The sequence below is a fragment of the Psammomys obesus genome, unplaced genomic scaffold, assembly GCF_907164565.1.
Source record: "Psammomys obesus unplaced genomic scaffold, mPsaObe1.curated_primary_1811, whole genome shotgun sequence".
In the NCBI taxonomy this organism is placed as follows: domain Eukaryota; kingdom Metazoa; phylum Chordata; class Mammalia; order Rodentia; family Muridae; genus Psammomys; species Psammomys obesus.
Window position 1 is genome coordinate 43,062,929 of NW_026592118.1, and position 26,030 is coordinate 43,088,958.

The window sequence follows — 26,030 nt, forward strand, 5'->3', positions numbered from 1 at the left end:
TTCAATTTTCTCCCATAACTTGTGGCTTAACATTATCTATCCTAGAGAATGTTTTATGTTAGGTAGAGTATTATCTGTATGTCTATTAGATCTATTTGGCCTAAAGAAGACCTTAAGTCTGCTGTCACTGTGCTGCTTCTATGTCTCTTGATGGCTTGAACACCGCTGAACCTGAGGCATAGCTGTGCAATTCTACTATACAGCTTTCTCCTTTCCTTTATATTGTTTGCCTTATACATACACATGGTGCCACAAGAAGTCCTGAAAAAAATTTGAAGCAGGTCATTACTCTGTGACTCAAGCTGCCCTCAGACTGCCTGCGATCTGATTGAGCCTCCCCTATGCTGAAATTACATATTAGTTACCACATCCAACAAAGCTCCGAGACATTGAATCATTACTCATTTTATGAATGAGCGAGGCTACCAGAAATGCTTTACTGTGCTCTCATGTAATAGTTTTCATGGCTGTTGTGATCCTCATTTTGGTACAACTTAAGTAACCTTTGGCCACAGCAGCTTTTAATAAACAGCAGTGCCTAATTCAGCCACAAGGTCATTTACCATATGACCATATCTAGCTGATTGCAGACCCACTCTTAAAATTAGGTTCCACCATGTTCCTTTATATTTTACTGACATTTAAACATTTAGTACCATGACCCACAATCATAATTTAACTTACATGGGTATGCATTCATAATCCACATACTGGATAAATGCTTCACAGTTTTTTTTTTATTGTTGTGACCTTGACATTTACAATTCTATTAAGTTCTGTTTTTTTATTTTTAAATGAGTTATGGTTTGTTAAATATCATGACCTATTAAGTAGGTTTCAACTTGTACTTTGAAAACCCTTCATTGAAATGCTCTTTTTAGACATTGTACTGTCTGCCATCCAGTTAGAGAGCGTACACGTTGAATTTGACAAAACAAAGCAGATGGATCAGTAACTACAGGTCACATCCGTGTTTCTCAAGTTTGATTTTGTTTTCTCACCTTTTGTCTTTGATTACATTGTCTTGCTCCCAGGATTAGCTCCTTTTCAATGAAAACATTTGTGAGTATCAAATACTACCTGGCATGCTGAATTTGAGTCCAGTTCAACATAGTTATTGTGTTCAAGTCTAGGCCCACTTCCTAGTCCCTCTCCTTCCACTCTTTGACCTTTGCTTTCGTTCTCTCACTCACACCTTTTCCTGTATATGAGGTTGGCACTGCTTCCCCCCACCCCCATGATTGCCTGGAGGAGAGAAAGCCCAGAAAGAATGCTGACACATTTGGCACTAAGGGAAAGGTCTTCTCCTTCATTCCACGTGATACAACTGTCACTATATCGTCCCCTAACATTTGCAAATTTATTGTTGTTGTTGTTAAAGAAGTTTAAAACGGTATCGATATAAGTGTGCTTAACGGACATAACTACCCTGACACCTCAAAGAGTTTTCAATAGACAAGTAAATTCTTCATTTGAAAATTGTATTTGTTTGAAAGTTGGAGCTCTGTTTGTTTGTGTTATCTAACACTGTATTGTAAGGGGAAAGTTGGTGTGTGGAAAGCTAATGAAACAGCAGCATGCAGGATAAGTTTTGTGGCATTCTGGGATGGAACATTATGCCGCCTGCCTTCCAGTTATATGAATAAGTAACCAAGAGCAGCTACAGATAGGAAAATACAGCAAAATAACTTCACCAATTCAAAATTTTATTTGGTGTCAAAGTATCTTAACTGTGAACTGGATAAATTATTTCATCATTGATTTTAGAAGACACACTTCTAGAAAATATTAGCTTTATTATCAGTGTGCTATTAGAAATATACTGATGGAGTTAACTCCAAAATCATTTATTGACGTCTTTCTTTATGCAGGTAACTTTTATATCCACTTAGGTACAAAAGTTTTATAAGAAAGATAACACTTTTATTGCATTATAATTTCATATTTTACAAGTCATAATGCAAACTCCAAAGCGTAAATATATATACATGACGCAACCAGATGGCATTGTAACCACTAAAAGATTCAGAATGTAAAACTAGAATTTTAACAGGCAAAATACTTCATATGGCTTTTAATGGAAAATGACTGTTTAGAAATGTTTTTGTTATTGCCCCGTTCAAGTCATTACCCATCAGGTGAACATAAAATTATCATCTCCATTCAAAATGGTCTATTTTATCTACGTCAACCTTGGACACATGTATGCAACTTCTGTAAATATACATATATGTACATATGTACAGATACCAATATACAGTACACAGACATTTCTGTTTTAATACCCCTGAACATCATGATTAAAACTGTTACAATGTTTATATTATAAAACTACTTGGAAAGTTGACACAACTTCATGGGATTGAAGTTTAGTCTTACAGAATTAACAGAAAAATGTTAGGTTATAAATACATTCTTTACAAAAAACTGAATAGTGGTCCCGCACTCATCCTTTATATTACAGGAAGATGTTTTTATTCATTTGAAGGTATTTACATCTTCTTATTCTTGGTTTCTGAATGAAATATACAAAAGAAGTTAAGGTGATCGTGTTGTTGTAGGCAGGCCTATTTGTTAGGTTTTTCTACATGTTCAGGTTGGTCTAAGTTCCAATTCTCTTCTTTGGAGTTGTTATTGTTATTGATTTCTAGTTGCCTTGTATTACTGCTGCTGCTGCTTCTTTTCGTGTTCTGGGAACACTGGGCGACTTTACTTCTAGGAACAGGAAGAAAAGATTTAACTCTTGAGACACCCAACTCAGTCTTTGATTTACTATTGCTGCATTCAGTAGTTTGATGGCTGCTGAGAGGACTGGCTTCCTGCAAGAAAGGAGAAACCAACAGGTTTATCAGAGCTGCCCAACTCAGCTGTCACTTCCCCTCCTTCTCCCCTTTGTTCCTGAGCAAATTTGCAGGAGTTGCTCCCTGTGTGGGGAGAAGCTAACAACAGACTACAGTAGACCTTCTGCTTGATTTTTGTGAGACACCATACTCTCAAATAAATATTTGCCAGTATAAGGAAGGCAAAAGCCAGAGACCCTTAAGTCTCTGTATCAACAGGAATTTCATACCTAGGAACATCAAACTGGACAAGCTCAACTCTTATAGTCTAGATAGAGTATGTCTTCACCAAAGGCTCGTGTGTTCAAGGCTTGGCTACTAGCTGATGGAGCTGATCATTGATAGGTACTAGCTCACAAACATTCTGACACAACAAGACCAATGGGTTTGTAACTCGATGGCCTTATTGGGAAGTGATGTGAGCTATAGGCGGAGCCTCCTTGCACGAAGTAGGTAATTTGAGGGTGAGTATTTGTGTTTAACATTTTATTTACATTTATGTGCGTATGAGTGAATGTCAGGGGACAGCTTGTGGGAATCAGTTTTCTTTTTGTACCGTGTAGGACCTCTGTCTCTTCTGTGCTTCTTGACTATCATGGTGTTCTGTTTTACCGCAGGCCCAGAAACAGAAGAACCTGTTAGCCATGGATTGTAAATGCTGAAACCACGAGCCAAAATATAGTGTTCACCCTTTAGATAATTTCTCTTAGGTATCTGTGACAAAGAGCAAAACCAGCAACCAAGTACTTTCTAGGCAGTGACCTTGGATAAGTTACGTGTTTTTATATTTCAGCAAATGGATTTTAAGACTTTGCTAAAAGATAACACTGTCCTAGTTGTTTTGAACACAGCAAAGAACATAAAACTATCCTGCTCTACTGGACTGTACATTCTCACAAAGCGAGGCTCCTGCTCAGCAGTTCTGTGGCCAGGTTGCTCAAGATTTTCTCTACATGGTCATACTCTGGTCTAATGTTTTAGTGTTGCAGAGCCACTGTAATTACCTGGTGAACACCTCCCATTCTCCCCATGAGGAATCTGATGGTTGAGAGTATCCATACAGTCAGAACGAGGAAATTGGAAACATCCCAATGTTCCCCTAAGTTCATTTGAGGTCCGTTGGCCTGTACTGTATTAAATTGTGCAAAGCTCTGAGACCGTTGGTAGAGAAAGAAATGTATGTGTGTGTGGGGGGGAGGGGTTAAAGTACTTGTTAACTTCTGCAGTCCCAAATGCCTAGGCATGTCCTTAAATATGTCACTAAAGGCCTTTTCTTAAGTCCATGTCAAATCTCCTTTCCCCTCCATTTATGCCTTATTAGAGTCCTAATAATCTCTCCACATGACCACTGAACCATCCCTAAATCACTGAAGTGAGATCTACTGGTGCCACATCTTCAGAGCCAGCTATTTCAGAATGCTGAGCCAGGCATGAGCAACTCTGATATCCTTTGTCTGGAACTTTTAACACTTTCCTAATGAATGAAAAGCGGTGACAAGGTAATATGAGGTCTAGAGCATGTGGATCCATAGGGGAATGAAGGCCAGGCTGCAAAAGTGTGACTTGGGTAAGATAGAGCTTTCTTTCAGACAAGTTCGCTCTTTAGGGAATCACTGAACAGCTGCGTTCTGTTGTTTTTGAACAATGAACTGCAAAGCAAGCTTGGGAAGAGGGTTGAGCTATCCACACACCACTCCTAGGCATAAATCCAAAAGTTGCTCAAGTACACAACAAGGACATTTGCTCAACCATGTTCGTAGCAGCTTTATTTGTAATAGCCAGAACCTGGAAACAACCCAGACGTCCATCAACGGAGGAATGGATACAGAAATTGTGGTACTTTTACACAATGGAATACTACTCAGCAATCAAAAATGAGGAAATCATGAAATTTGCAGGCAAGTGGTGGGATCTAGAAAAGATCATTCTGAGTGAAGTATCCCAGAAGGAGAAAGACAGACATGGTATAAACTCACTTATAAGTGGGTACTAGACCTATAAGATAGGATAAACATACTGAAATCTGTACACTTAAAGAAGATAAACAAGGAAGAAGACCTGGGTAAGATGATCAATCCTCACTTAGAAAGACAAAGGGGATGTGCATTGGATGTAGGAGAGCTATATCTTAACCCACAGGCAGCACAAGGAGACTGTCACTGAATGTGGCTTGGTTATGTATCAGACCTCAAAGCCTCCTTCCATAGGGACACACTGCCCCCAACAAGTGCCTCCGAGAGTGCCATTCCCCACGAGCCAAGCATTCAAACACGTGAATCTTTGCAGTCAATACCTAGTCAAACCACCACAGCTGCTTTTTAGTCAGGTAGCAGAGAGAGGTGACCGTGGGCTCTGCTTTATTCAGGCCAGGTCTCCCTTATGTGGGGTGGGAGCCATCCACCCCCTATTCGTGTCTTCTTTTTTTTAGTTAAGCCTTCCAAGAAACACCCTCACAGACACCACAGAGGTGTGTTTCTATGTTGATGATAAACTCATTGAAACTGAGATGATTATCACATAAGTCTAACACCTAACTTATAATTTGGTCTAAAATACAGTAGACTTCATACATTACTTAGTGGTATACCACTGTCTAGCATCGGGCCTGGATTCCCTCAAAAGGAGGGGAAAAATGTCAATATATATGCGACATATATTATTACATTATATAACAAATGGTAATCTCACCATTTTTGATGAATTATATCTGGTAAAAAGTACTGGGTTAATACCAAGGCCCCAAACTTAAAAAAATAACTTGTTTGTGTTTATCTGATGTACATTGGTGTTTTACCTGTCTGTATGTCTATCTGTGTGACTGTGTCAGACACTTGTGAGCTGCCACATGGGTACTAAGAATTGAACCCTGGTCCCCAGGAAGATCCGTCAGTGCTCTTAACCGCTCAGATATTTCTCCAGCCCCGTGGTGTGTTACTTTTAAGTCTGTCCTTTGGCCCACATCATAAGGACAAGCAGAATGACTACATAAATTGCTTAAAGTTCTTTCAAACAGCTAAAAATATGTTTGGGGTCAGTTTCTCAAAGTATGAGAAGGGGGCAAGTACATGGAGACTCATTTGGGCTTAGTGTAGGCCACAGAAATTCAAGGGGTGAGTGTGCAAATCAGAAAAGATACTTATAGAGGGTGAAGGAATGGTTTTCCCCACACCCTGGCTGCCAAGCACAGTTTTAAGGTATCTTTTCCAAATATCCTCAAGCAGGAACCTTAAGGATTATTTACACCCTCATGGCCTAAAACTCCCACGGTTCCCACACAATCCCCTAACAAAAACTAATTTATTTTCCTACAGTTGTTTGAAATATTTAACCCTAAAACTATTTTTAAATCAAGGCAAGCCATTCATTCAATACTAAGCACTTTTCTAGAAGCTAAGAAGACACAATGGTATCACTAGGTGCTAAAAGGGGGGTAGACATGTCACCTACCCCCCCTCCCCCAGGACTGTGTCAGGGGTAAGAAGGTAGGAGAAAGAGTGAAAGAGCATCAGGGAGGGCCAAGCACATGTAGAAAAGTTAGATGACGTTGTATCAGACTTTCTAAAAGTGTATTTGGGAATAAAGAAGGGCTGTGGAAAGTAAAGACGGATTAAAGCTACATTTTAGAGCTCTGAATAGTATGCCTGGTTACGCATGAGAATCCAGGTCCTGTCTGTACCTCAGTCTAATTACACCAGGACATTTAGAGGGCAAAGTTCAGGAAGCAAAGATTTAAAAAAAACATCTTCAAGTAATTGTCATTGTGCCACCAAAGATGACAACTTTTGCTTTCAAAAGATTAGTCTGCATTTATGTCATCAAAGTAGTAGGAAAACATTTACCAAATTTGTCTTTTCTATTGATGATCTAATTGTCTTGCTGCTTTGATTAGTTACAGTCCTTCACTGTCAGAGCAGCAAGGAGTGACAGTGGGGCCGGAGCAGCACATTTTTTGATGGAGAATGCCTTCTGGCCATGAAGGAGAAAGTAATTTCAGTTAATCGAGAGCACTCTCACCTCTGAAGGGAGTGATTTCCTGATAAGAGGAGAAACTGGGCATGGAACCAAGAAATGCTAGGTGAGTTGTAAAATGGAATAGGAAAGGACAGGCTCTGCCAGCTTCCGTACAGCTGTGCGACTTCGCCCTCTGCTGGCAGTTCCCAAGAAAAGCATCTTCTAGATGGGAAAAGTCCTTCCAAGTGTCTTCACTATAAAAAGAAAGAAATCAGGGTGCAGCTACCCCAAACCTCACAGGCGACTGCATATTTAAACCACATGGTTCTTAAGAGGCCAGATAGGATAAAGGACACCTTAAACTCCCTTCTAAGACAAAGCTGTCCTATATGCCTGTAGCTTATGCCATTTTCAATACCATGTTTTTATGGACGATGAATGGCTTATAATAATAAAATAAGGCTTCTCTACAGACATTTAAATAAAAAGCAACACTGTCTAACAATTTTTTTTCAGTGCAGGAGTTTAAACTCAAGGACTTATCTGTGCTAGGAAAGGAAAGCACTCTACCACAGAGGCATACTCACAGCTGCCAATTACCAATATATTCATACAAACAGTGGTGCTGGGGAAAATTGCTCATCACTGCTCTTCCATTTCTCAAGATGCTCATGGCCTTTTCATCTATGCCGCACAATAAATCCTAAGGAATGGTTCTCAGGGATCACCCGAAGCTCAGAGAAAGGTATCACACATAGACAGGATTTAAAGATAGCAGAAGGACAACCTATGGACAAAAATATTTTCGAAGCCAAATGCTCAGTAAGGACACAGGGACTGTGTTAAACTGCCCCTGGCAGGGGGGAGGTCTACATAGTATGTTATGTATTTTATTTGGGACTTCAGATCATTTCCTTTCTTTTAATACCAACACCACTAATCAGAACTGGAATCTAATGAAACTACAGGGCAGCAGAAACCAGGACTGTCAGATAAACAGATCAGTCTTTTAACAGCCACATCATGCCCACTTTAAAGATCCTGTTTTCTGTGCCCACCTGTCCTTGAACACACAGGTCTTTGTAGGAAACTGTGGGCATACATGGGAACAGGATTTGAATGACAATTCGGCAGGGCTGTTGAATACAAACCATGTGTTACTGAGTGGTTCTAGGTCCTCTGCATCCTCACAAAGTAACAGATGGGTAAGATTTCATCCATAGTTTCTGTTCACCCAGAAGGCCAAGCTGTGCCTTGCCAAGCTGACTCTTACATGGGTTAACAGACTCTATATGAAGCTTGGCTCTTCTGTTGGCCTTTGTGACTTGATTTTGAAAGACAGTCTCTCACTATGACTCAAAGAAAAATTAGAAATTTTAAGTGTCTAACATATTTAAGTTATCTTTCAGCCCTGGCAGTATTTAACTCGAGATTCACCAGATGCAAGAAATTTTATGCCAAATGTCAAACTAAAATGAAAACAAAGAAAGACCTTAAAATAGAAACAATATTTTGAAATATAATATTAAATGGTAAGAAAAAAAAAAGAAAAGAAAATACAGTTAGGTCAGCATATTACCCAAACATTTAAAAATCTAAATTGATTCACATACACTTTCTCCTATTTTTTTTTTCCCTCTCAGTATAAATTACAGAGCTGAGTTGAGAAGTCCGTTCCACAACACACCTTTTCCCTCTCATTTTGGGGAGAAAACCATTTACCTTCTGTGGCACTGGTACCTTCAGGTTAACAGGTGCTGAAGACGCAGGGTTGGTTTTTGAACTATCAAACTTTCTTAAGTCATCCCTGGAGTCGGCAATCTGGAAAACACACAGCTCTCCAAGTCAGGCCTCCACTGTTACACCGGAGCTCTCTCAAAGCACCACTAAATGGCACCGCAGAAAAGCTACTGAACACCAGACACCTGCTTTCCTATCCTTGCAAACCTCTAGAGAAGATGTCTCCAGACTCTGTCCTGCTCAAAGGACATTTCTTTATACCAAAGCTAAACGATCTAATAAAAAGATCTCTCTCATGCAGAGCAGAAGAACTTTCTAGGAAAAAATATTAACTTGGCAAGTTAAAAAAAAATTTATGTGTGTCATTACCTCATTTTTCCTGTAGATAGGAATTTCAGTTCATTTTGAGGAAGGTCAAGTAAAACAGTCACTTCTACGTTTTCCTAGAGAGTTTAACTGTTCATCTAAAATAGTTGAGTCTTTCACTGGATTCTCAGCACATAGTGATTATCTTTGATTCCCTCCAAGTAAAAGTGTCTATGGAGGAAGCTGAGTCAAATGTACCACAGATATTAGAGTGCCAAAACAGGTTTGACCTGATGCCATTACTGCTTTCTTTGAGATTTCCGGTAACTGGTTTCTATATCTGGTTCTCAAGTTTCACAGCTTAAAGACCATGACAATACATATTATACAGGACCGTTCCTTTTCTTATTTGTAAAGAATGTTGTTGTAACTCTGTCTATAACCTGAATCTGCTATGAAGCTTGTCTCTTACCAATAGCCTATGTACAAAATTGGCAATAATAATGTCTAAGAAATTAAAATTTAGGCTTTTGTTTAAAGCTATTTATGGAGATGCACACTGAGTTCAAGGGTAGCCTAAGCTACAAGAGCCACAGAGAATCTGTATCAAAACATGAGGACACAGATGCAGCTCAATGGTAGAACTTTTGTCTAATGTGCAAAGCCCCAGGTTTCATCCCCCATATCACACACAAACCCTCCCCAAATCAATAGTCTGCTTAAATATATATGTTGACTTGATTTTGGCTGATAAAATTTACATACAATGTTAAGATCAGGTGTCTCAGAGAAGAATAAAGCCCCTACTGTCCAGTGGCTTGGAAAAAATAGATATTCTGAGCAAAGCAAAACATCAATGATGATACATGATAATAAATTACACTTAAGGGATGAGTTTTGGAATGTGGCTCCCAGCCTCCCATTGCTCCACTGGAGAGAGCCAATGACTCTGCCCCTGGGGACTAATTACCTTGCTTATATCCGACTCAGATTTGCTGGAACACATACTCTGGAGTTCTTTAACAAGATCTGCTTCATCATCTGAACCCAAAGAGAGTCTGTGGTCCAAAGCCAATGTCAGTGAGAGATCATTCTCTAAGGACCTAAGACAAAGACCAGATGAGAGCTTGTCAAAATGAGAACAAACCAGTTACCAAGTTGAGAAATCTACACACTGTACCTTCTGAATGTTGAGATGAAGAAGCATTTTCAGTATCCTCCCAAGTATCTCACAAATGTCTTCTAGCACAACAACAGCCCTGTACCAGGAGATGAGACACTAACTTACATTCTCCCAAGGTGTTAACTTCCAGCTGAGAAACTCTCAGTAGGATAACATCTGTTTTTCCACAAAGAGAGCTACTTAGGTATTAACTATTTCAATCTCTTTTTTTTTTCCTATTTTCTGTCTCTCAGGCCAGATGAAGAGAAGTTAGAGCCATGAAGTTTCACCAACATGCCTTCCCAAATGTGAGGTGAACAAGGATGACACCAATAGAAGAGACAAATTGAGCAGGGAAAAGCCTGCAAGGTTTCAGAGACCCAACTGCAGGTGGCCAATGACTGCCGAGAGTGAGAGAGGAGGTCTTCCCCAGTGAAGAGTGGTACCAGTACAACACACATACAGCAAGACGTACATGGAAAGAACATTATACACACTGAACAGGTTATATTTAAAAATCCCGAAGAAAAGACAGGCCATGAACTCAAAGAAGAGTGGGAAGGGGTACAGAGGAAAAGTTCTCAACCTTCCTAATGGTACGACCGTTTAACACAGTTCCTCACGCTGTAGTGACTCCCAACCATGAAGTTAGGTTGTTGCTACTTCACAACCATAATTTACCTACTTTTATGAATCATTACGTAAACATACGATATGCCAGATAGCTGATACGCAACTCCAAAGATGTTGTGACCCACAGGTTGAAAACCACTGGCTTAGAAGGAAGGGAGGGAGAAATTCTATAACTGAATTAATCTCTTATAAAAAGTTTTTTTTTTTTAAAAGCAGGGATTTTGTGTGTGTGTGTGTGTGTGTGTGTGTGTGTGTGTGTGTGTGTTAGTGTAATTCAGTGGAATGAAAACTTCATTTAAGCTTGAATCTGGCTTGCACTAGCAATATCGCCAAAGCCAGCCTGATTAGTTTTCCCTTAGCAGCTCAAGCCCTGAGTTCTCTTACCAGGTCACGAAGGAGGACATTGCAGCCAGTCCTAATGAGACCTGATAAGCTAGAGTCAGATGAAAGGGGAGAAGGACCTCCCCTATCAGTGAACTTAGAGAGGGGCATGGGAGGAGCTGAGAGAGGGAGGGGGAGATTGGGAGGGGGCTACAGCTGGGATACAAAGCGAATAAAATGTAATTAAAATAAAAATTTAAATAAATAAAAAATACATTCCTTACTTCTAAAAAAAAAATGAAAACTCTACCAAAAACAAAAAAATTCTTAGAGCTGCTTCTGAGGGTTATGGAAACAATTACACAAGCTTTGGTATGTAAGGGTCTTGGAGGAAAGGCACAAAATGCAGCCTCATTTACCTCTCTTCTGTAATGCTATGAACAGGGTGCATAATGTATTTTATTTGCAGCTATCCAAATATTTCCATCCTATAGCTAACTGAATCTTTTTTTTTATAGGGTGAACTATTTGTAGATGAGGTCATCAAAAATATCATAAGGGCAATATGCTGAAATGATCACTGTAATCACAGTGGATACAGGCAAACAAGTAATGCTGCCTCTGTAAGTCCTAGCATTAAAAAATATATATATAGCTGCAGACTGTCTAAAGATTATCTAAATCAGTCGTTCTCAACCTTCCTAACGCTGGGACACTTTGACACAATTCTTCATACTGTCGTGACCTTAACCATAAAATTATTTTCAATGCTCTTTCACAACTAATTTTGCTCCTGTTGTGAACTGTAGTGTAAATATCTGATATGGATGATGGCCTGTGAAAGGATCATTCAGTCCCCAAAAGGGTCATGACCCACAGGTTGAGAACCAGTGCTCTAAATGTTCACAAATGTAAGACTTTCATACAGATTTATTAAATGATCAATTTTGATTTTTTTAAAAAATGAAACCTAAGGAGCTCCACAAGGAGAGCAACAGATCCAAAAAATCTGGGCACATGGTCTTCCTTGAGACTGATAGTCCAACCAAGCAGCATGCATGGAGATAACCCAGAACTCCTGCACAGATGTGGCCCATAGCAGCTCAGTATCAAAGTAGGTTCCCTAGTAATGGGAATAGGGACTGTCTCTGACATGAACAGATTGGCCTGCTCTTTGATCAACTCCCCCTGATGGGGGAAGCAGCATTACCAGGCCACAGAGGAAGACAATGCAGCCACTCCTGATGAGATCTAAGAGACTAGGATCAGAAGGGAAGGAAAAGAAGTCCTCCCCTATCAGTGGACTTGGGGAGGGACATGCGTGGAAGAGGAAAAAGGGAGGTATTGGGAGGGGAGGAGGGAGGGAACTACAAGGGGGGTATATAAAGTGAATAAAGTGTAATTAATAAAAAATTAAAATAAAAAATAAAAATAAATATAAATATTCCAGCAGTCACTCTAACTGCTGAGTCGGCTCCCATGTCCTGTGCTTTGTCTTAAGACATTTCTTCACTTTTGTTATTCAGCTCAGTAATTTACAGCATTGACAATATGAATTTTAACTTATCTTTTGATCATTTAAGTCAGTTACAATATTAAGTAACTAGTCAATCTTTTTCATCCTTCAAATTTATGCTTCTGCTTACCACTCTAGAATTTGACTTACTGAATCTGCAATTTTATGTGTTTAAATATATTTACTTTTATAATTCTTTTAGATTGTTTCACCAGTATTTTAACTTCTTAAATTTAATCTCAACATTTTAAGGAAACTGGGATTTGTTAAACAGACTTCCTAACTTTCGTATTTTTAAATCTTGCTTTATCTGAATGCTTTTTGTATACTTTATTTAGCTTTTAAATCTGATGCAAGATCATGTTGCTGATGGGTAAACCCATTTGTTAGTTTTGTTTACTTTAAATTCTTTTTAATTAGTGACCCAGGATAAGCAGCAGATTGAAGTTAATATATATGTTAATATTCATGTGCCAAGTTGTTAGACCATGCTGATTATATGCATGCATGCAAGCTTTTAATATTCTCTGAAAGACTGAGCTTCAACTGAACTCACACGGAAAGGATGATAATATTCCTAGTGATATTCTAGAATGTGTAGATGGATTTCATTAGCACTCACGCTTATAGTGACTTTTTCATTCTAATTCTACCATTAAAAGGATAAAATATCCAAATCCTTGGCTTTCCCATTCTATACTTTGTGTGATGATCAAATGCCAGTAGTATAAGTTGAAAGTTTCTCTTGACACAAACCCTGTAGTAAGAGCAACAATTGTGATGTCCTCTGAACCCTATTTTTGATATTTTAATCATTATCTCTGTGTTTCTGTTGCTAATAAGATTTATTTTTTTTTAAATGAAACCTATTCCTCTAGTTTCATTCAACAAACTAAAAGCAAAATGGGCTTTAAATTAAACTTATGGAACTTAACACGATTGTGCTTAAAGCTTTTAGTGATGCACTGTCTTTCAGCTAATGATATCTATTACTCCAAAATCATATTAATGTTATAATAGCTACACAAAATAATGTTAGCAGTATACTGAATACTTAGAATAATTAAGGTTAATTATTAAACTTAAGTTTTCTTTGATGCGAGTGAAAAGTGAAAGGGAACTTACGGTTGCTTTGACAGAGAGCTGTTCCTGTTACAGTTCAGATGTGATAGGGTCTTATTTCTCATACCTGTTGAAAAACAGCCATTTTCAATAGAAAAGACCATTATCACTGTGTGTTCAGAACTTTGTTAAAAAATAACGAAAAGAAAAGAAAGACAGATCCTACACTCAGCGGCACCGGGCTCTGGTGTCATTGCCAACACAGGAGAGGTTGGGAGGTTGGGGTATAACTGTTTTCCTTATGAATATTTACGCTGAGGCCAAGGCTCAATTTAGGAAACCTGACATTTGTAGTTATCATGGCTCCTCCACTCAGCAGTTGACCTACTGTTGTATTTAGGTCTTTAGCGAGCTCCTCTTAGTTAGATAATGATCTAGCTACGTGCAGGTTTGGTGAGTTACCTGTTACATGCACCGCCGCAAAAATCATCAGCATTGTAGCTATAAAAATTTAACTTTGAGTAACTATACATATCCTCAGAAATTAGGATTAGTATACAAAGAACCATGGAAAGAAAACCAATGTCTTCCGATATGCAGATTATGCGCCCCTTAAGAAAACAGAAAATATCAGACTGTGTGTATTCTGGCATAAGAACATTTATTTGTGTCAGGTATAGATGGGTAAACGCTTGTCAGGATGGGGGGGTATTTCCTCGTAGGCTATAGTCAGAAATGTGTAAGAAGCCGCACTGTCTAGACTAAAGATAGATTTCTATTACTTCAAATTTTATTTATAAGCATCCTAAAACACGTAGCTACTTCTGAGGGGAGCATAAAATCACGTGAATGTGGCTGACACAAAGTTTCTAGAAAGAATATTTTAGGCAGGAATGTAGCTTACTGGCATACTGCTTGCTCAGCATGCTCCGAAGCCTGGGTTTGAATGCCGGAGCCACAATAAAAAGTTTTTGAAAAGTAAACTGGATGTAAAATGTTTCACTAAGAGCAGGTCCCCAAAGATCACTGCGCTGGATCGTCACCCATCTTCTCCTCTGAGGGTGGCATTTGCTAGTGGCATTGGTAGTGTGTAAGTGTCATGGCGGGCACTGTCGTACGGAAGTCTGTGATACGGTATCAGTGGCCTTCTCGTTAGGTCTAGACGGAAATGGGTGGTCTCTCCTGCATCTTTCCACAGTGATCTGACAGGTTCTTATGTTTTCCTTTCAGTCCTAGGCCACTCGCACACAATAGGCGAAATCTCTCCCACCAAGCAGCATTTGTGTGAAGAAACCAAAATCAAGCATTGTAATTACGCAATGTAATTATTTGAGAAAATTATTGTTATAAAGTTAAAACAACCCAAAGCACTTATCAGTGAGTCATGGAATGTGCAAAAGTTGTTGCTAGATTTTAGAAATGTTTATGTCGAATTCAGTGTGAACTGCTCAAAGCAGCACCGTCAATCTTTCACCGAAGTGTCCATGTTCTCATGTATATCATACGACACTATGAACACGCAATCTGAATCAATGAGATTATAACTTTCATTTTTGAGACAGAGTCTCACTACATAACCCACGCCCCTCACTGGCTGGCCCAGAGCTTACTATGTAGACCACGCTTGACTCCACCTCCACAGTGCTGGAATTAAAAGGCATGTGCCACCATGCCTGGCTTAATTAATGTGTTAACAGCAGAGCTGAGTTGTCTAAGGGACTTATTTCCACAGTTTTGCTTCCTTATTCCTTGTACTAATTTTAGTCATCAATGTTACAGCATATGGTGACAGTGTTTGTGGTTTAGGTAAGTTATTTTGTTCAAGCCAGTGATTTCTTTGAAACTCCAGGAGGAGTTTCTGGCTGTTTTTCCTGCTCCTTATCCAGTACCTAAAGCTTCCTACACATACCATATAGGAAAATACTCAAACCAAATCATTCATGAATGCCTTACATTGCTATCAAATATACCTGTAAGTGTATTTTTTTTTTAAGAATAAGTTCAGCTAAGGAATGGCATGCATGTAAAAAGAGCAAAATAAAGTAAAGCTGATAAGTTTAATTGTGGAGACCAAGAAAACAAATTATATTTTAAAATAACAATTAACAAGCTGAAGGTAAATTTTCTATTTCGAGTATAAAAGTGTTATCTTTCAGGTAGAAGTCTCCCAGCTGTCTTTTGGAAAACAATTATGTAGTTCATGCCATGCAAGCGTGAGCTGAGCAACTCGGGTCTTTGACGGAATGCAGTTTTAAAAAGCCCACTTGCCTTCAGGAACTGGAGCACGTATGCCTCCCACCCCCTACCTTCTTGCTTCAGGTCTGGCTTGTTCCATATGGGTGAGGAAAAGTGGCCAGGTTTCTTGCGAGGACTGGTGTTCACCTTTCTCCAGGCGCCACTCTCTCCTTTCTTCTTGCTGTAACTTGAAACTATGGACAGTGGGAAACTTCCCCCTTTGAAGTCTGCTATATGCTGGTCTAGCTCTGAAACAACACGAACCACACTTTTCTTACAGAAGGGGAGACAACACAGCTTCATAGCATAACCTGAAATACACTCCCGATTCTTAAATCATAGGCTTGCTAACGGTAACCAAGCTGGCATTGTCTGGAAGAGCACAGACTGTACTTGGAGGTCTAGAATTCAGACACGTGCCAGTAATTAAAAACAGAAGGCGTTCTGGTGCAATGCTCTGAGCAGAACATTCACTTCTCTAGTTACAAGGAGACAAAGAAATACCTCACTAAAACAAATTCCAAACAGTGATAGAGAGAATGTAAATTTGTTCTTTCAAGCACAGTCCTACGTACCTGCCCTGGGAAGCGGACAGCCATGTAGAACAGCTTTGTTAAGCAGGATGCTGAGAGCAGCCTTCACCACAGCCTGCTGTCCTTGGCTAGGGTGTTTCTTAGAAGCTGTCTGCCCAGCACCAGGCTGTCTGTTCACAGAGGCTCTTGACAAGATTGCTTCTTGAACTCTGGGAGCAATGACAGCATTCCATAGCTTAGACATCCACCTTGAAAGAGAGGGAGGAAGGGCAGGCCTCTTACAAACCGCATGCAAGTTCACAGAAGAAGCAGGCCTAAAAACCATGAGGAAAAGTACCTGGCATCTTTCTCTTGGTTGGGTACCTCTAGGGATTAGTTGTATAATAAATAAAATTGTCCAGTACCAAAGCAGTTTAAATTTATCTCAAGAAAGATGTGTTTCAGATGAACCTGATAATTTATATGCCTGTCTCAATCCTGGAAGCAATAGGAAGTATCTACAGAATGAATGAATGTGTGATAAAGATATAGAAACAAGATCAAATTAGAAGGCATCTATCAGAAGCAATCATGTTTCTGTAAAATCTGTGTCTAAACGGCTTACCTTTGTTTGGCACCCCATTAATTAGACACACATGTATTTTAATATTTGTGTTGAGATCTATCACTGACAAGTTAAATGTCTGCTCAGTGCAGGAGGAGCTTCTCACTACACATGTGCGCACACATGGCTCAGCCCTGCAGAGAACTGGGCCATCCAGATGTGGCTTCAGGTACACCTCTTCTACTTTAGCTGTAAGCCATGGGGACTATGGCTGAATTTGGAGCCATCAGTGCTAGGTAAAATGTCTACGATTTTCAAGTTACAAGCATTGGAGAACTTGCCTAGCCCTGTATGAAAATCTAGTTTCATAGTCACTGTCACAACACGAACAAAAGCAGAACCTGTTAATTATAATTAAAGAATATAGAAACAAAACAATGTCTCTAAGGATAGAAACATTTTCAAAACTATAGGATACTGGCATACAATTTCAGCAGTCTTAAAAGTTATGTATTGCCTACACTCTGCCCAAAGTTTGGCTATGAGTCTCAGGATCTGCTTCTATACCCTGATGGGTAGAGTCTTTCAGAGGCCCTCTGTGCTAGGCTCCTGCCCTGTTCTCTGTTTTCTCCCTCTTCTGATGTCTATACCATTTGCCTTTCTGAATGAGGATTGAGCATACTATCCAGGGTCCTCCTAGTGACCTTGAGGGGACAGGAGCTCTATAAGGAGACAATGGAACCCCCCTAAAAAAGTGGGCACAGGGGTCTTTTCTGAGACTGATACTCCAACCAAAGACCATGAATGGTGATAACCTAGAACCCCTGCTCAGATGTAGCCCATGGCAGCTTACCCTCCAAGTGGATAGCCTAGTAAGGGGAACAGGGACTTTCTCTGACATGAACTCAGTGGCTGGCTCTTGGATCACCTCCTCCTGAGGGCAGGGAGGGGGGCAGCCCTACCAGGCCACAAAGGAAGACAATGCAGCCAGTTCTAAGGAGACCTGATAGGTTAGGGTCAGATGGAAGGGGAGGATGACCTAGCAGAGGGGACTAGCAAAGGGGCATAGTGGGAGAAGAGGAAGGGATGGTGGGATTGGGAGAGGATTAGGGAGGGAGCTACAGCTGGGATACAAGGTGAATAAATTGTAATAAATTAAAAAAATAAATTTAAAAAAGTTACATATTGTAACAATATGTTAGTATTCAAATAATTCAAGAAAAAATAAAACAATAGTACATACAGACAAACTCTTGGTATTCTAGGCAAGCACTCCCTTCCTGGACTCTGGCCTTTAATATGCTAAGCAAACACCCTGCCTGAACAACACCCTCAGCCCTCAAGATTCTAGTATTCAAAATTATAGCTATCTATAAGAGAGTGCTGAATGTATAAAAGACAGATTTGGTTGGAAAAAAAAAAAGTCAAGATGAGAATTTTAGGCATTTCTGCACATCCCATATCATCTTCTGTATTATCTCCCCAGACTTGAAAAACCGAGATAATGTCTCTTGCAGAGTAAAGGGCACAGCAAGAGAGACTGTCATGTTTTCTTTCCAGGAAAAGAGTGGACAAAGTGTTCAGCATTCCTCTTTGGAGGATGAGGAGGGCAACACGCAGAGCTAGAGTGCAAACCTGGCATTACTGCAGTCACTACGTGTCAATCAGAGGACCAGAGGGAAATCTGTGGAAACATATAGCCCAGGGTTCATGCCAGCTGTGGGTGACAACATTGTGTCTCTCACAGTAAGCCGACACGGCGTCAGACTGATAACAAGATAAGATCTCCATGCCTACACAGTTCCTGTGCAAAGACTACACTCTACACGGGAAAGGTAGAAATTGCTTCCTAAGACCGCTGAGCCTCTGGCTGTCAAAGCAAAACAACAAAAAGCCAACCTGGCAACATTTAATTGTGATGCTGGAATAATTATCACTTACATAAAGACGGATTTCAGTTTATCAAGGTAACGCTGTGTCTATTTACTATCTCCTTCCTTTACCCCAACTAACTCATTACACCGGTGTCTTTTCTTTATCTCCTGTTTTCCAAAACAGACTTTTTGCTCAGGATGCCAGAATGCTCAGAAGCTGAGATGAATGGTGACCATTTACTTCCTGTTTCCCATCTCCTCCTGTTTTTCCTTCTTTCTTTTTTTTTTTTTTTAAGATTTCTTTTATTCATTTATTACATATATACCAGAAGGGGACACCAGATCTCATTATATAGACAGTTGTGAGTCACCATGTGGGTGCTGGGAATTGAACTCAGGACCTCTGAAAGAGCAGCCAGGGTCCTCTTGTTTTTCTATCTCATTAGGCTTCTTTTATACATGCATAGTTCTTGTATGTTGCTTCAAAGGAAGACATAGAAGGTGGAAGTCTGTCAACTCCTTTAAAGGCTGGGTTTGCTTAGTTTGGGGGAGGGTATGCCTTAAGTATCTGAAGTGTCTTAAGTGAGACTTTGCCAGAGGCTGGACAGCAAGTACTAAATGACTCCAGGAAAGAGTGTGTTTGTATATTCATGGGGAGTAACCACTACTGATTTAGCAAATATAGTTACTCACTTAGGATGTACATATACAACAGACAAGCCCTGGCCACTCTGTGCCAGGCGTACAGAACTGGCATTCTGTTCTGTTCAGGAGGTGGCAAAAGCAGTCTTGTCAACAGTCTTAGTCGCAAACATGCGAAATTTGCCATGCTTCTACTGTTTTTTCCTGTTACTGTGATAAATGCCATGGGACTGAAGCACCTTAGAGGAGGAAAGGCTTTATTTCCTCTTCCGGGTCACAGGCTCACTGAGTGAAGTCACAGCAGAAAACCGGAGCAGGAACTAGAGAGAAATGGCTGCCTGCTCATTTGTCCACTGGCTTGTGCTCGGCTACCTAAGATTTATTTTATTTTTGTGTATGTGGGTGTTTTGCATGCAAGTATTTCTGAGTACCACATGTGTGTGGTGCCCACAGAGGCCAGCAGTTCTGGGTCCCTGAAACCAGACTTCGAGATGGTTGTGAGCTGCCATGTGGATGCTGGGAATGAAACCCAGCTCTGGAAGAACAGCAAGTGTTCTTAGCTGTTGAGCTCTCTCTCCAGCTCCCTAAGCTAGCTTTCTTACACAGTTCAAGACCACCTGCCAAGGGAAGGCAACTCCCAGAGTCAGCTGGGGACTCCTGAACGAATTAATAGCCAATATAATCCCCCACAAGCATGCCCACAGGCCCCCTTCATCTAGGTAATTCTTCTGGCAAGGATTTTCTCCCAGATGAGTCTAGGTTGTGTCTGGCTGACAATGAAAGCTGACAAGCACACTGTGACTTTATCTTTTAGTAGGTAAATAAAAACAAAAATAGCACTTACTTCACTGTCACTTGGGCATCTCCTGGGACTACTGGACAAGACAGGAAATACTTTGGTCCAAGAAGTGCTTCTGGTGTACCCAAGCGGGCCAGACAGGAGTTGAGCTGCCTCCAGACAGACAAAGCCCAGTCCACAATCTTACACACAGGATCACAGGGTGGGGGCAGCTGACCTCTGAACTAGAGACGGGTGGAACACAGGGCTGTGGCTTAGAAACACAATGCTTTTTATTTTGATTTTACAGTCCCAAATTAAAACTATAAACTATAAAACCCAAATCTAGCCGGATCTGACCTCACCTTTGCTTGGGGTAGGTGCGGGAGGACTCTGTAAAAGCAAACTCTGTTTCTTGTGTAGCTCACGGTAGGTGTGTTCACATGTCACAGTCATTACATGTTTCACAAGTTCTCCCACCTGGGTATTCTGGCCCTATTTTACATATCAGAATAATGAGGTACAAAGAGATGACACTGCCCAAGGTCACAATGCTACAAGGTGGCAAAGCCCAAGCTTGAGCTTATTTACTTTCTGATGTTAAGCTGTAATTGAAATAATTCTACTTATGGTGTAATGTGATGTTTTGAACGTGTGCACGCTGTGAAATGATTAGTTCATACTACTGAGTATGCCCATCGACTCATATGCAGGAAATACTTTTAATGACGAATTCATTTATGATCTACTCTTAGCAACTTTCAAGTAGAGATTAACTATATACATCGATTTCTAACAGAGAAGAATGGTGTTAGGACACAGTATCTACTAGAAATAATATCACACTTAAAAACATGTTGTTGAGCTGGAGAGATGGGTCAGCGGTTAAGAGCACTGGCTGCTCTCACAGAAGACCTGGGTTTCATTCCCAGCACCCACATGGCCACTCACAATTGTCTGTAACTCCAGTCTCATGGGACCCTCTTGGGGCCTCCTCAGAAACTGTACGCATACAGGCAAAACACCCACACACATAAAAGAAAATCTATTATTTTTTGTTTTGTTTTTCAATACAGGGTTTCCCTGTGTAGCCTTGGCTGTCCTGGACTTGCTTTGTAGACCAGGCTGGCCTCAAACTCACGAAGATCCAGCCTCTACCTCTACCTCCCTGAGTTCTAGGATTACAGGCATGTACCATCATGCCTGGCTTCAAAAAATATGTATTTTTTAATGTTACTGATGATTACTATGCTACATACAGGCAGCCTTTTTCCTCCTAACGTTTAGCGCTGTTGCTGACCTCTGCTAAAGCTATGTTCCCTGTTCTCAACCAGGAGTAAGCAATGAGGGACCAGACTTAACTGTGGGAGGACAAGGGGGACTGGAAGGGTTTCTTAGGACCACAGGCTAGCAAGGGGGAGTAGGGCAGAGGCCCTATGAAAACCATCCCACCCCTACCCCCACTCCCACAGGGACAGGGAGGTTTTTAAAACCTTTTAAGGACTATTCAATGAACTGCTTGCCAAGATCCCACTAATATATACATATCCTCATCAAGAAACATAATTTCTGAAAGGAGAGTGGAAATGGCCTTCTCTTATGAGCTGAAGAAACAGGTGTGTGCCTAACTCTCCAAAGTGTAGATGACACATATAAAAAACATCTCTCTGTGAAATGGCTGTTAGGGAAACAGTGATTATCATTTGACAGTACATTAAAGGCAAATGTTCCTGTCAAGGGTCTTTCTGATACACTGGTCTTATAGTTATTGCATATTTGTATTTGTATTTGTATTTGTATTTGTATTTGTATTTGTATTTGTATTTGTATTTCTCCTGTTTCTAAGCAGCACTTACCACTTTTAAGGAAAGCAAAATATTGTGAAGTCAGGCCTAATTGTTTTATTTTTGTGCGAGGGATTGATTCCAGGCCTCTTCACACTAGCTCCACACTTTGCCATTAGGCTAGACCTTGGTGTACTGTGAAGCTCACGAACTACAGAGTAGAACAAATAAAAGGTGTGTCCTGAGCTAATGCCGAGTCAGCCATCAATCAGTTCCAAGGACTGGGAAGCGTGAAGGAGGATAGCCAACCAAACCACACATCAGGCACTCTAAATACCCTCCCTTGGTAATTGATGATACCTTTCACCGTCTGTTAAGTAAATTATCTGGGCCAGGCTCATTAACCCAGGATCCCTTCCAACCCAACCATCTTTAAGTACAGATTCAAGCTTTGTGTATCATTATTCAAAAGAAGAATTGCCTCAGTACAGTGAAGTCAGGAAACCTAAGAAATGCGGTGGGGCCTAAGCCAATCTCTCACAGGATGAAAAGGGTACCTGCTAGCTGGAGAGGCAGAAATAGTATCCTGGAACAGAGAAGGTGGGCAATGATTGCTGATATTCCCAGGCACAGCCTGGGTTACATGCTTGCCAAGCATGAAGACATCAGTTTGATCCCCAGACCCACATAAGAAAGATGGGTGTGGTGGCATGGGCTCATAAGCTCAGCACTGGGGAGCTGCAGCCAGATGGATTCCTGGGGCTTGCTCTCCTGCCAGCTTAACCTACTGGGAAGTAAAAGATTTTATCCAGAAAAATCAGAGCCCAGATCATTGTTCCTCATCCAGCTCTTTGGCTGAAATGAATGCTGCCACTTCACAGTAGCAACTGAGTTTTTGGTGTGTGGCTAAAATATAATTTTACTCTCTATAAAGAGTACAAGAATTGGGAAAGCATTTGAATTACAGGATTTATAATCTTAATTTATGCATTAATTGAGTCTTTAGAAAGATTTGTTTGTAAGGTTGTAAAAATTCTTGAAGTCTTTAGGGCCAAATACATTTTTAAAGAAAATTTAATTACTAACTTAAAATGTTCCTTAAAGCAACAGAGTTAGGGCATTTCAACCTGAAGCCATCTGGATAGGTGGGATTTCCGTGCTTTGAGTGCATTTTTTAAATACATTGCTTTATATTTATATTTAAAACATATAAAGCTATGTATTAAAAGAACTCTATGAATTAAAAATTATCCACCATAATGTCAGGTCCCATCACCTGACAAAGGTGGTGGCTTCTTAAGACTCTCCTCTAAGAACATGAGCTTTGTGAGGGTGATCGAGGTCCCATTCATTTCACAGCACCAAGCCAGTGGCGGAGTTTTACTGAATATGTGGGAAACATCCTTCTGATGCATCTCAGTCATGCCAGTTAGAGCTCATCTGTGTGTGTGTGTGTGTGTGTGTGTGTGTGTGTGTGTGTGTGTGTGTCTGTCTGTCTGTCTCTGTGTACGTGTGTTCTCTTGCGTCCCACACAAGGGCTCAGTTACTGAACCTGGCCACTTTCGTTTTTATTATTTTGAGACAAGGTCTCACTAAGTACTCAGAACAGCCATGAATTGGGGCTGGAAAAATGGCTCAGTGGTTAAGAGCACTCACTGGTTGCTCTTCCAGAGGTCCTGAGTTCAATTCCCAGCAACAGCAAGGAGGCTCACAACCATCTGTAATGAAATCTGATTCCCTCTTCTGGTGTGCATGAAAACAGAGTACTCATTTACATCAAATAAATAAGTAAATCATATATATATATATATATATATATATATATATATATATATATATATATATATATATATATATAAATGCCTATGAATTTACTCTTTAGCTTAAGCTGGACTTTACGTCATGATTCCTCTGCCTCATCATCCTGGGTAGTTGGCATTACAGGCCTGTATTTTCAACCCTGGCCAGTACAGAGTGCTCTGATAATCACTTTCCACTATGACTAGCTGTTACTGGTTTGCCAAAGGGCGATGACTTTACAAGATGCAGAAACTGACTTCTAAGTCTGTATAATTTGCAACCAAAAAGTCAGAAGCAGATGGCAGATGCCATGTTTGGGGGCAGGAGGCACTGAGTTTGGTTAGGCATGAAGATGATACTACACTCATCTATGCTGACTGCATGAGACTTAGGACAAAACAGCAGTATGTAGGATAAAGACAAATGTGGCCCCAATCCTGAAAAAACATTACTGGAATAAACTATCATTTCCGTGAATATAGAGAACCTCACTGGGCCTGGCAAAAAGCAGGTGTTCAAAATTCAAAAACGTTTTGAATAGAAATAAAAATGATGACTATCTCACATCCGTGTGTGTGTGATGACAGTAAGTCTGGAGCTGTGACATCTCTGCCTTGTACTACGCCTTAACTTTGAAACAGTGTCCTTAAAAGGGAGGTTCCAGCTAAAATGCTAATTTTCCTAAATGTGTGTTTTAAATATAAAAGAATTTGTTCTCAGAGTATTAAGTGTGAGAATTTAACTCTGTGATCTAGTAAAAGCATTTTAAAATTAGACTTGTTAAAAATCAAGTTTTCTTTTGGTGGTATAGAGAATTCCCCAAAAGACAAAGATTGACTTACTATTAGGAGAAATCGCAATTAGTGGAAAGTCAGAAATAGTCGTTAAGTTTGTATTTTGTAAGAAAGACAATCCATATAATGATTTTGCCTTCCCAGGTCATTATGGGACTGAAGTAGACAGGAGATAGTGGGGATTACCTGCGCAAGACCCAGCTAGTCAAAATTCCAGCATAGATGGGGAGAGGCCCTCAAGTCTCCACCCCTATCAGAGGAAGCTTTAGCTCTTAATGGTTGCTGAGGTAAGGAGTCACTCAGTTTGGGGATTTGGCGACTTGTTGGCTGCAGTGCCCGAGTGGCTGGCCTTATACCCACACACATGGGCAGAGCTCTCCGTGTTACTGACAATAAAAGAGTGTACTTGAAGTTGGGAGGGAACTGTGGGCGTATACGATAAAAATACATCGCTTAAGTGTGTAATATATTTAGAGGATAAGTATAATTCACAGAAGGATCAATGCAAATCTTGGCGATTTCTATGTGAAGGGATGAGTTGCCTAAGGAAAGGAAAAAGAGCCTGTCAGGGTCAGCAGCAGTTCTGCCAAGATGCTTCCTGGGCTGCCCGTATCTTTGCCCCTTTTATGACTTCCATTCTCCTCCAAAGAGAAAAGAACTAAATGTCTGTCTCTTTCTCCGATATTCTCCTACCAAGGATTCTGATAATCAGCATTATACTTACAGAGAGCTAACTGCCAATTTCTCTCTAAAATTTTAATTATTTTTATTAAATATTAGTAAGAAGCCTGGCATCTTAAAAGATGTATTTCCTAATATCGCTGAAAGATTTGGGAGAAGAGATGATTATCAATCCCCAATATGCCTCTAAATGCCTCTAAGGGTTAGGCTTTTCGTGCTCCAAGACTTCTTTGAAGTTCTGATGTTTTGTAGTAATCATTTGTTCCCACTGTGTGCTCAGTCCAGGGAATTTATTTGATTAGCTTTGGAAGTGGCTGTGGGAAACAGAAAGCTTCACTCTTCTTGCTCCCTATTCTGTGTCCCACTTTCAAATGCTCTGGACAAGAGCAGCAGGAACTCCATTTTCCCTATGTTTATCTGAGAGCTGGCAGGGGTGTATCACTTGTATAGAATCAAAACCTTACAAAAATTACCGTTAGCAATGACATATAAGTACCAATATTGCTAAAATTAAAATTAACGGAAGGACAAGTTCTTACCCCACTGACTAGGCAGGAGATTTCTCTAGTTAGGAATTTCAGGTAACAATACAAATCACTGGTGGCAGATCTTATTCACCAAATTACCAAAAGTCACTTTTACCCACACTGCTCTTCCTATCTGCCTCCCCGCCATACTCACTCATGTTTGAACATTCACATACTTAAAGAGTTTTGATAAGTCCTTGACAAAGTTTTGGTCTTTATAGAGGTGCTGCAGCCACAGTCTAGAGCTATGGCATAGGCAGTTATCATCACTGAAACATTACGGAGAAGCTTAATATTTCTTTGAGTC

The 26,030-nt window shown here is 40.2% G+C and overlaps 1 protein-coding gene across 2 annotated transcripts in view; it reads right to left on the reverse strand.

Annotated features, from left to right (window-relative positions):
* Window positions 1-1,689: 1,689 nt before the first annotated feature.
* Window positions 1,690-26,030, reverse strand: part of Cttnbp2 (cortactin binding protein 2) — a 153,762-nt gene continuing 129,421 nt past the window's right edge. For both annotated transcript variants that reach the window (XM_055612788.1, XM_055612789.1), the window contains 7 exons: window positions 20,204-20,382; window positions 16,342-16,547; window positions 15,838-16,014; window positions 13,595-13,658; window positions 9,808-9,940; window positions 8,514-8,612; window positions 1,690-2,819 (listed from right to left, as the gene is read on the reverse strand). In XM_055612788.1, the coding sequence (XP_055468763.1) occupies window positions 2,568-2,819; window positions 8,514-8,612; window positions 9,808-9,940; window positions 13,595-13,658; window positions 15,838-16,014; window positions 16,342-16,547; window positions 20,204-20,382 (1,110 nt within the window). In that variant the 3' untranslated portion in view covers window positions 1,690-2,567. The remainder of the gene's footprint in view (window positions 2,820-8,513; window positions 8,613-9,807; window positions 9,941-13,594; window positions 13,659-15,837; window positions 16,015-16,341; window positions 16,548-20,203; window positions 20,383-26,030) is intronic.